The 11,857-nt window shown below is 38.4% G+C and overlaps 1 protein-coding gene across 1 annotated transcript in view; it reads left to right on the forward strand.

The window, feature by feature from the left end:
- RAD23B (RAD23 homolog B, nucleotide excision repair protein) overlaps positions 1-10,398 on the forward strand; it is a 36,145-nt gene extending 25,747 nt beyond the window's left edge. Inside the window, exons 7-10 of the mRNA XM_082302147.1 lie at positions 3,556-3,679; positions 4,840-4,967; positions 5,379-5,555; positions 7,390-10,398. Of these exons, the coding sequence (XP_082158273.1) occupies positions 3,556-3,679; positions 4,840-4,967; positions 5,379-5,555; positions 7,390-7,503 (543 nt within the window). The 3' untranslated portion in view covers positions 7,504-10,398. The remainder of the gene's footprint in view (positions 1-3,555; positions 3,680-4,839; positions 4,968-5,378; positions 5,556-7,389) is intronic.
- Positions 10,399-11,857: the final 1,459 nt, after the last annotated feature.

Consider the following 11,857-nt stretch of genomic DNA (forward strand, 5'->3'; position numbering starts at 1 on the left):
TTCTGATTGATTGATAAGAAATCTGGCATCTTTACCCTCCAGTTATAAAACTTCAATTTTGTTAATGAAGTTTTCCTTCAGTAGTTACAACTACAAGTCGCTGGCATGCTTCCCACTTACATTAGTGTTCCCAAGACTTTGTAATCTTCAGATTTTAAACTGACAACACATATTTTGAGTACAAGAATGTAAAAAGTTCAATTCCCAGCTACCATTAGGCGAAGCAAGGGTGAATGCAGTAACTCCCAAGTCTGTCATAAGTCTGCAGGCTCAAACATTTGTTTTTCATGCTGTCAAAATGTTGGTTTTACTGTTCATCTAGTCTGTAAATACACCATGAATTCAGTGCCTCCTGTGAGTGTTGGGCCTGCTGTGTGTGTGGCAGTCCTACACAGCATGCAATTCTTGTGCACTCAGTCTGGCATTTCCCTCCTCTAGCTTATTTCTCTTCAGGAACTCCAGAATAGACATAGAGTATCCCTGTGATGGAGTTACATGTCACATCTGCCAAATACATTGATTGGTATGAGGAGTTCATTTCCAGTCCTTCAGAAGACCCTGTATGTAAAACGGGGTCCTGTTATATAAGATGTCCCTTTATGTTTCGTGTTATCCTTCACTGGAAATACCTTTTCTTCTTCTTCTTCCTTCTGGAAGAGGGAGTAGGGAGGAATGGTCTTGCTCTTGGAGACCATACTAGATGTCAGACTTTTTGTTGTCCTTCTAGAACAATCCTTGTTCTGTAAATGGTCTTTCTAACTATTCCGGGTTTGCTGTGGTCTGAAGATGTTCCTTACTCTCCTGCTGCATCAAAAAAGGTTACTTTTAGTTACTGTTGATCTGATCTGTTGGTGACAGTGTTCTTGGACCTTCTCTCTACCTTACCTGCCTCCAAACTATCATCAGCACTATCTTTTATATAATCTGCAGATTAGGATTAGGATGTTGAGATCTGTAAGTGTTTGAAGAACCAGTACACCAAAGGTACCTGTAAGGTGTTGGAAAGGAGTTTAAACTGTAATTAAAGCACAGCTGTTCCTCAGATGAGCCCTGAAGATTCTACTTGTTGTCCATGGTTCAGATGGCAAGTTCTTCAGTTTTCATGGCTTCATCATTCAAGATGTAGGTGTAATCCTGTGTCCATGAACTGTGGTCGTGGAAGGAGGTCTCAGTTGCAAAAGATGCTCTTTATTTTTCTAAGCCCCAGACTTTGGAGGCATTTACATTCAAATCTTCCTTTGAGCCAAGGATTTCCTAACTCCTAACTAGGAAGGAGTTCTGTCATCTCTTCAATAACCAGCCTCTTAGTTTGGATATTTTTAGGAAACGTTTCCTTAGTGTGAGTATAGTCAGACACTGAACATAATTCCTAGAGAGGTGGTCAATGTCCTGTGCCTGTCAGTATTTCAGAGGCATTTGGACAATGCCCTTTGCAGGCTTTAACTTTTGGTCAGCCGTGAATTGGTTGGTCAGTGGGACTAGATGATCACTGTAAGTACCTCCCAGCTGGAACTATTTTGTTCTCTATTCTGTGCAGAAGCTGGACCTGATGTGATTATTGCCCTGCGGAGAGCAATGTCAGCTAAAAACCACTGTACTGCTCAGTTAAACAGTAAACAATTGTTTCATCCACCATAAGGCAACAGTGGCCTTTTTTTGCTGTCCAAGCAGTGTTTGCATTCAGAGTGACTTGTGTGTGGTTTAATACCATGCTTTATTTTGTTGTGTAGCTGTGTGAACAAGGTCCACATGCCTCACTGGCATTGTCTGATTACAACTGTACACAGTCTCTGTTATCTGGAGGGTGATACTTCAAGCTTGCATGCAAGAGTTAAGATGATGTTCAAGATGACAAATAATTTCTAAGTAAATTTGTTTGAATGAGTTTACATAGTCCTTCCATTTAAGAGCAAACTTAAAAGTTTAAACAAGCACATGTTGTTTGATCTGGACACAGATTGCAGTGATGACATATGCCTGTGAATAGGTGAAATCAACTAGTAATTTCATAAGAGTAACCCAAGTTGTTACATTATACTTGCTTTGCCAGAAATTATTTTTTTATGGGAAAAGGTATTTAATCAGTGCTCTGTAAGCCACTGATAAGGGAGTGTTGCCTCAGAATTATACCATGAATGGAATTCTTCTCCCCCTCAGTGGAGGGAGGGATGTGTAGCAAGCTTACTGAGCCATGTGAAGGTAATGAAGTGTGTGACAGGGAAATCCTGCATTTATTCCCCTGAGTGGCTTAAACATGCAGTTGATGATTAGGTGATTTATATCTTGATGTGATTCTTAATAAACAGGTAAGGCAAAGCATTGCTTGGAGCACTGTCCAGTTCTCCTTTTCTAGATGTGTGCTCTATATTAGCTGCATATTTGTCCTTTTTGTTCAGGTGTAATGATGAACATACCGTGTGAAGATCATGTTACAGCAGGATTTTAATCTACATTACCTACCAGTGATTTTTATGGTAGGCTTGACAAACCTCTTCATTGTCTGGTTGCCCTGTAGTTCTGTACTATTTCCACCCACCCAGTTCCTTCTGTTTTGTGGTTCCCAAACAGAAGGGTGACTTTCGTTTGGATAACTTCTCTGGGCTGTTCCAACAGGGCCTGTTGTACTATTCGTGGTGTCTCTCCCATGAGTAAGTTTCCAGGCTTCAGGGATTTAGTGGTTTGGTTCAAAATACCCATTACTTACTTAACTCTTTAACTAAAACCCAAACTATGCTAAACCATGACAAGAGAGATAGATTGAAAGGACAAACTTGGTGCAGGAGTTCAGTGACAGTGAGGTAGGCAGGGTTAGGGTAGGAAGCTTATAGGATTTCCATGCAGGTGAAAAGTAGTACAGTGAGGTATCATGGTTGTGTAACCTACATTCTAGTTTATTATAATACTGTGGTTTAGCTTTGTCCATTCCTGCCTCCATAGCAATCAGTTCCTATACAAAGTTGCTTGCAGATAGAAAATAAACAAAAGGCAAGTTAACTTTTTTTTTTTAAACTGCTAAAGCTGGGTGACATACAGACCTTTTCACTTTTAAGGTACAGTAAATGACAGCTTTTCATTGAGGAAAGAGGTCCCAAGAGCTGTGTTCTTGTATCTCTTCTCAGTTTCTTGCCAGTTGTATGGCATTGTTAATCTTAGTTAGCATTTTGTGCTGCAATTTGTTGCTGTAGTATCACTTCTTTTGCATAACAGTATAACATATTGTAACAGTATATTTAATTTTTTCGCTCATATCAAGTATCTTCAAACAGGATTCAAAGGAAGTATTTTTTGTCAGGTGAAGTGTGTTTTAAAGTGATGCAGTGCATGCTTTACTGTCTTTCTATAAAAACCACAGGTTTTTCCTGCCAAAAGATTAATTTTATCTTTTCACGGTGTTCTCTGTCAGTTGTAAACGCATAACTCACAGAATCTTGCCTTGTATTTGCAGTGAAAGCATTAAGGTTGTTTGTGGGTTTTTTTTTTTCCTTCATTCTGAAACACGAATACTGCATGTAGTTGAAACATTTCTGTGGGTAATGATGTGATCTGTGGCTTTAGGGTATACCTGGAGATAATCAGGCTGTGGCTGAACCCCCTCAACCACCAAGCACTGGTGCATCTCAGTCTTCAGCAGTGGCAGCAGCAGTAGCAACTATACCCACGACTACTAGCTCACTAGGAGGTAAGAAAGGCTGTGTTTGAGAAGGTATGATAAACAATGTGCACTTCATCTCTTTTCCAGTCAGTTTTAAGTTCCAGGTGCTTGTGGGCTGCTCAAAGGGAATTGGATAAGAGCTGTTAACATGGAAATTCCAGGTGTGGTACTTTCTTGGAACAAGTGGCTTGTTGTATGTCATGTGCAATGAAGCATGAGTTTTCCAAAAATGCAGTGAACTTGCACAATTACTTTAATTCAGTGTTCTGAACTTAAGTGCAAGGGCACAGATATGGTTGGGGTTGTGTTTTCTCTCACTTAACCTCTGGCTTCCTACTCTGACTGATTGGGCACTGTCCACTGTGGCTATATTAATATATTTACCACACAGAAGTTCGAATATTAAGGGAGAAACCTGAAATTAGGCCATGAAGTGTAGTACTGGAGAGACCTATAAATGACCTAGGACTCTTTGCTCAGCAGTGCAGCACTTTGACAGTGGTTGGTGCCTGCTGAAGAGAAGGGTATTTATCATGTATTTATCTCCCTCTTAAGGGGAGATAGATAAATACATGAAAGGAGCCTAATGAAGGAGTAGGAAAGGTCTGTTTTAGGCTGTGGCAGAAATGGTGCTCAAGATACAAATTCTGATAAGAGGCCAGAGTGTTAAACGTGCATTTAGTAGTTGCAGGCACACATGACATGATCCATGAAGAGAGAATGGGGGGAGGGATATTTCGGAGCAGTTCAGATACTGCTGTGTTCACTTCAGTAACTAACAGTGTGGGATGTTTGGGAAGACAAGACTCCCTGGAGAACTGACCTGTGGCAGGAGGTGGAGAGCTCTGGTGTAGATGCAGAGATGAGATGGTGGGTTGGGTAGATGTGTCTGAGATTAACCAGAGATGAGACATACAGAGGAAAGTGTTGGAGATAAGGACCAGGCTGTTGGATCTTAAGAGAAGACTGGGTGAAATGGGAATGCCTTGTTTAACCTTAGAATAAAGAAGTTTTGCTTAAAGCTAGAGTTACTGTGAGGAAGCAAATTCTTCTATGCTTCAGTGAGGGGTGTGCTATTCACTTGCATGTCCTGTTTATCTACAGTTACAGTGTAGGTATGTATTTTATTAAGATTCTTAGTAACTTTTTAAAAAAAAGTGTTACTTCACTGATTTTTTTTTTCTCAGGGCATCCACTTGAGTTTTTGCGAAATCAGCCTCAGTTCCAGCAGATGAGACAAATTATCCAGCAAAATCCTTCTCTGTTGCCGGCATTGCTACAGCAGATTGGACGGGAAAACCCCCAACTACTGCAGGTGGATCTTAAAAGAAGAAAATAATGCTTGATAATTGTGATTTAGCTTTACAAGAGAGTCACATGTTGATGTTGTCTGGGATATGTTACTAGCAGTTACAACATTCTATTGCTGGCTTTTCAGCAGTTGTTGCTGTACAGAATGTATTTTCTATGATATTAGATACAAATTTGAGACTTCATAAGAGGTGCAAAGGGGGTGAGGAAGAGGAAAGGATCACTGCAGTTGAATTGAAACATAAAAATTGCGTTTCTTACGGTTAGACTGAATAATTTTTTTCTCTGTGCACTTTTTGCACATTCCTTTGACTTCTTAATTCTCTGAAAATAAATATTTTTACTTGTCTGTTGGCAGGCTTAAAGATGAGGTATTTAAATATATGTGTTTCTTTTTCTGTCCTGTGCTTCACAGCAAATAAGCCAGCACCAGGAACATTTTATTCATATGTTGAACGAGCCAGTTCTAGAGTCTCGCCAAGGTTTAAGTGGCAGTGATGATGGTGCCAGCACTGGAGGAATAGGAGATGCTGGGAATGCTCATATGAACTACATTCAAGTAACACCTCAGGAAAAAGAAGCTATAGAAAGGGTGAGCCTTTCTTCTTTGAAATTTTCCTTTCTTCTTTGAAATTCTTGTTGCTGTGGGGTGTTGACTCCAGTGTATGCTTAAGACACACTTAACTTAAGCTTTGTTTAGCTCAGTAGTTCTGCATAATATTTGATGTTTTCGTACTTGACATTTCGTAGCTCTTGTAGCCTTGTTTCAAATCATACCTCTTCTTGCTTTATAGCAAGTGAGTCTAAAATACCTTAAATCTGTCTTACCGAGAAGAGGCAGAGCGTTTTAAGTGATCAGAGATCATCCTGTGATAATTGATGACAGAATGGATTTCCCTTGGGAATTACTCGGGAAGTAATTCCTCTTGCAAAAGCCTCAGCCAGCACTGTTCTAGATCATGCCATGACAGGTTTCCAGATACAAAGGTCTGGCTGCATGAGCACTCTTAGCAAAGTATTGGAAAGTAAGAACAGTCATAGTTGAGTAGATTAGTTGGAGTCAAAACTTTACCCAGCTGTTTGTCTGTCCATGAGAATTAGTTAGTTACAGTTTTCTAAAAGTACTGGTAAGCATGAAAATATACTCTGGGGTGATATATTGCATTCATAAACACTACTGTGTAACTGACTAAATTTGCCTGGATGGCAATGCCCCTGAGATTTTTCTCAGAACAAACTGCAAGACTTTTGTCATACTGTGGTAGTGGTTTTGTACCTCAAAGACAGTGTTTTTTCAGCTGGCAAAACAAAAGTTCATGTAAGGATCATCAGAAGGATACCTATTTGAATATCGGTATTCAGTCCTCTAGAACTTGAGGAAATTGGCAATTAGTAAAATTAGTCTAATAAAATTATTTGTCCATGTACTTCTTCACAGGCCATCTTCTCTAGTCTGCTGCATTTCCTTTTAAAGCCATTTTATGCAGTAGAGCTTTATTAGCTCTGCGGTCTCTTCTAAAACCAAGCAGAGATCCATACGCTTCTTTCTCTTCCTGTGAAAGACAAACCTCAAAATTTAAGTGTCTTAGTATTGCAGCTGATGCCTTCATGCTGTTTGTGAGCCTGAAATAAATCTAAGACTGACTGGTGAGGGATAATAGGACACAGTTTCTCACAGTTATTTGATCTGCCCCATACATGAAATGCCTTGCAGGTGCTGTGAGGATTTTAAGAAAATCTTGAAATAGTGGAGTGTACTTGCCTTTGGCTAAAACAAGGTTTCAATTTCTGAGTGCCCCTAAGTGCTGGCTAAGCCCTTGGCACAGTAATAAGGTCTTCTCTGGTGTTCTCATACCCTGTTGTCACTGTGTTCCAGACTTTAATTAATTCCTTGACTTCCGAAAACCAGATTGCTCTGAGTTTACTTCTCTTGGCTGCAGTGCGTAGTTAATTTTTTTAAGATAAACAATTGAAAATATGGCTTAATGTGACATGCTGGACAAGCTACTAAAGATTACAGGCTGGGAGCTTTTGTTCCAGGCAGTTTTTGTTAAAAGTGCTTTGGAACTTTGTATAATTGTTTAAAATGAGCATTGTTTTGAAGTTGGGGTTTTTTTTCTGCAGCAGTGCAATGTGCTGTTACTTCTTGATAATACTGTGACCCAGCTCTGTTTTAGACATACTGGGTCACTAAAGAAGTGACAATTTTTAATGGTGCTTCATTAGACTTAATCAAATCACCTTTTCGAGTGAGGATTCTCTTTACTAAAGCACCTTATTTTTCACTCAGTAAAGTCTGCATTGAACTGGGCAGCAATGTTATTTCCAAGAAAGCAGTAATTGCTTAAGGGACATTAAGAGACACTAGACATAGAAAGAAGCCTAACATACAAAATGCACTTCCTAAATATGTTTCTTTTCTTCAGTTAAAGGCATTAGGATTTCCTGAAGGACTTGTGATACAGGCGTATTTTGCCTGTGAGAAGAATGAAAACCTGGCTGCCAACTTTCTTCTACAGCAGAACTTCGATGAAGACTGAGAGAATTTTTTTTTTTCTATTTCACACCTCACACCAGTGCATTACACTAACTTTGTTCACTGGATTGTCTAGGATATTTGGGCTTACATTCATAATGCTTGGTGTATGGCATAATAGGGGGTGGGTGGAAGGGAGAACATAGGAAACAAAGCAAAGAAAGCAACAAGTTTTAAATGTCTGTTTTAAGTTAGCAGATGCAGAAAATCGCACAGTATAAAAAAAAAAAATATACAACCAAAAAATCAGCTTCTGCAGATAATTAGTTCCTTCTATAAACAGTAGGTTAACTTTTTCTAGGTTTTAACTCTTACTGTACTAGTTCCAGAAATGTAGTGTAATGCACTGCTTCATGTTCCTTTCCACTTAGTATTGACATTGGAAGTAGCCTGTGCTACGTAGATTTTATAGTCTGTATTTCATGGCAACACTGGATAGCAGCTTTGTGAAATCTAAAAGATCTGAGCAAATGTAATCCTGAATGCCAAAATAGGGGTATTCGGGTTTTTTCTTCAGCTGTGTTAAAGTAGTGCAAGAAACACAGTATTTTTGTCTAATGCTGAATTAGAACAGTGTTGGCTTTCTTCTTTTTATCAAATGAAAACCCATTACATTTAAAAGTGTTCTGATTATTGAGAAACACCACCCCCTCCTTTGTCCCCCTGAAATGATCCGAGAAGCTATATACATACAGAAAAAAATTATTATCCTGTTTACATATTTTCTCTTTGGGAAAAAAAAAATTATAGATATCTAATTACTGTTCTCTTAATGTTATCTTGCAGTAAAAGTTTTAAAAGCAATAGATTGCATGTTTGGTTTTGTTATATGCACTCTAGTGAATTGAATATTCTTTTTCTGCCAGCAAACAAAATGCAAGCTTCATTTTTGTCTGCTGCAATGAGACTTTATCAAATCAAATTTCACCTTCCCAACTTTGTTGAACCAGCTTTTATAGTATAGCTATTAAGTGTTCTGTTGCTCTTGAGTAGATTGTAGTGTTCAAGCTATTTCTGTTAAGTAAGGACTTTTGGGGATTTATTCACTTTATAAGGAAGAGAAGTTCAAAACTTGAGATATCAAGCAAACTATCAATTTATTCCAATGTAAAAAAAATTGACACTCGAAACTTTCTATTGAAAGTAAGCTCTGGTTACAGAGTTTTGAATCTTACTTCTTCATACCTACTTACCATTTATTTTGTTTAGTCATCATAAAATGTTAACAATTTTTTTTTGTTTGTTTGTTTTTTGTAATACACGTTTGCTTTTAGAGGTAATTTTGCCCATCATTGCAATACTAGGAATAAAAACAAATGCAAATTTAATCTGAAGCTGTTCTGTGCAACGTTACCTGAACACAACATGGGGATAGTTTGATTTTTCTACTGTTGTAGTCCAATTTACCTGGATTACAAGTTTACCTCTACAGTAACCAGGAAAAATCTTATTAGTGGTACAGCACTGAACTCCTGTACAACATAATGATATTAATGATTTTAATGATTTAGTGGTACAACTAAAAAATTGTTTTCTGCTGAGTTTGTTTATCAGTGGATTAACTACTATTTAAGCTCAAAGTACAAGTCAAGTGTCTTGAAAAAAGAGCTAAAAAGACTGAAACATTTGTATTTTGTTTCTTCATTGATTGGCCATAGTCTGTAAAAATATTATCTGCACAAAACAATGTAATGAATTAAAGCCTTTTACTTTTTTTTTCTATTCTTATACATCTGTGATATTTTTCCAGATAGTGTGTATTTTAATTATTCAGATTTTATTCTTTTAAAATTTCTTAGGTGTATGTCATCTAAGTGATCAGTAGCACAACCCAAATTTATCAGTAGGAGATGTGGTACTGCTAAATAGGAAATAAGTCTTTCATAATGTTTTCATTTTAGAGAAGTTAACATTAATAATACCTGAGTCAGCTAGCAGACTTCATCTAAACAGGATTCTCAGTTTATCTATGAACTGAGAGATGGATTTTGATCTAACACTGCACGCCAAAAGGGGCTGTTTGTTATCTGTAAAAGGATCAGCTGTCAGGTACTTGAAAAACACCAAATTGATACAAGGACTTCTTGAATGTACTTTTACTACATAGCTAATACCTAACTAAGACAAAAGCTTTTAGTTTGTGGGAGTCTTCTGTACTGATCAAACTGCTATGAGAAATAACCATTCCTTCTTTGCGCGGGTGGAGAGTAAAGCAAGAATGTCTGGGTGTTTCAGTCCACTCCCTCCAATTTTGATTTTGAAATGTTTACTTATTATAAATGTATTTGAATTAAAGTCTGTTGAGCTTGTTCTTTGTACAAAAAAAAAAAAAAAAAAGCTAGTAGCTTTGTTCATTTGTAACTTTGTATGCTGAGTGACTGAGGGATTTATGGCTGCTGTGTTTGAAGCCTTACTAGTCATGCTGTTCCCGTTTTTCCAGCAGTGAAACAGTGTTTTTGTGACTTCTGATGAACAACAGGTGTCTGACCTTACATGCTAGCAAAAACTGTTACCTGTCCAATAGCGGGATACTTGCCAGGGAGAATCATGTCTCTCTTTGTAGTAGCTGCCAAAAGGGAAGAATACATGGAATTCATGTGGTGTTGAGGAGGTGTGACCTGAGCAAGCTGCCTAGGTATGTTGTGCCTCGTTTTCTACCAAGTACTACCGGGAGTTGTCTGCACAGAGTGCTCCTCAGCTTCTCTGCTGCAGATCTCTTAGGGATTTGGGGATCAGTTTCCTCAGGGCTTTCTGAACAGTAGCTAAGAAAATAAAGTATTTCTTCCTAAGTTTTGGTACTGTAGTCCTTACCTTTGTTGTAAAACTTCTGAATATCTGCTTAGACAAAAGCTATTTATGATGCACTTTTAATTGGGATTAAAAAGTTACTCTGAAGTCATATTAATTCTGTAGTTGTCTGTTCTTAAGTCCTCTGTACCAGCTGCATTTTAATGCTGTGGTTCATTTACCTTGCCCAGAGATGCTTGATGAGTCCAGCTAAAACCCAAGCAATTTGACTGATTAAATGCCCTGTTCTTACCCCACACTAACAGAACTTTGTAGGAATGTGAGATTAATCACTCCTGAAATCAAACTGTGGCACTCTGATTTTGGAGTGCTGGGTTGAGCTTCACTTCAAGAACGTGCATGAATGAATGAGAGAGACACAAAGCCAAGTCCTCAAGTAATGTATGCAGATCTGTCACCCATGGTTTCATTGAGTATTTCATTTAGTTTTTAGAGAGTTTTGGAGGCAGACACATTATTTTTTTTTTTTCCTGATTTCTCTTAAGTCCAGTTCTGTGCACAAAACTAACCTAAAATTTCTGCACTTGAAAATACTCTCTAGTTCAATGGAAACAGTAAGGTGGGAGTGGGGAAAACATCTTTGTCAGTAATATCTTTAGTTCTTCCTTGCCTGTTTTGGGATGCCAACATTATTCAGCACACTGTCCTTTGAAAACATTATTTTGACATGATTCTATGCGCAACTATGGTTATGAAGTCACAATTTATAAAATTTTGTGGCTTCAGTAAACCATCCAAAGAAGTAGGCTTATTCCACCTGTGATTAAATGATGTATGGGAAAAGTTTAATTATGTGATCACCACAAAATGCATGACTGATCAATGCTGCTGGTGCCTGTATCTACAGACTGTAGCTGATGTTCCTGACTTCTAACTGTCCAGTGCCATTGCTGTATTTATATATTTCTCCACAGAATAAATGACCTGTGAGGAGGGGGGCCTGGGGGGAAAGGGTTGTGAAACTTCGTGGTTCTTGTCAGAACTCAACTTCTTTCCTCCTAGGCAAAAGAAATAAACACACACAATTTAACACCAGTTCTAATTAAAGCACATTTTCATGAAGACAACAGCATCTCTGGCATTTTCTGTCCAAACTGCAGTGAAACTAATAAGTATGTGCTCTTCAATAATGGTAGCAGTCTGGAATAACTAATAGTGGTAGAGTCTGAAGATCCTTCCCTCCACGTCATGCCTTTGCTTTGGCATTTTCCTTTGTGAGCTCTTACAAAGCAGCATGTGCTGTCTGCTTCCATTTGCTGAAAGTGTGGTAATAAAGACAGTCCTTATGGTGTTGTGTTGTGCGTGGCTCATGCAGTTGTGCCTTGGAGACCTGGAGTGCAAAGCGTCTTTCAAAATAGGTATCCTTCTATTTTTATATATGGCTCCACACATTAATACGAATTCTCTACGGTGCTGAGGGCAAGGAGCAACATCCTTGAAATTCTTGTTGCCTGAGATAAGAGATTTTAGCTGTGATAGACGAGGAGTAACCAGATACACCAGCAGGCAGCTGTTTGCCATCCCAGGGGAAGGGTTGGTTGCTGTCCTTG

Source organism: Coloeus monedula (assembly GCF_965178545.1).
Source record: "Coloeus monedula genome assembly, chromosome: Z".
Lineage (NCBI taxonomy): Eukaryota > Metazoa > Chordata > Aves > Passeriformes > Corvidae > Coloeus > Coloeus monedula.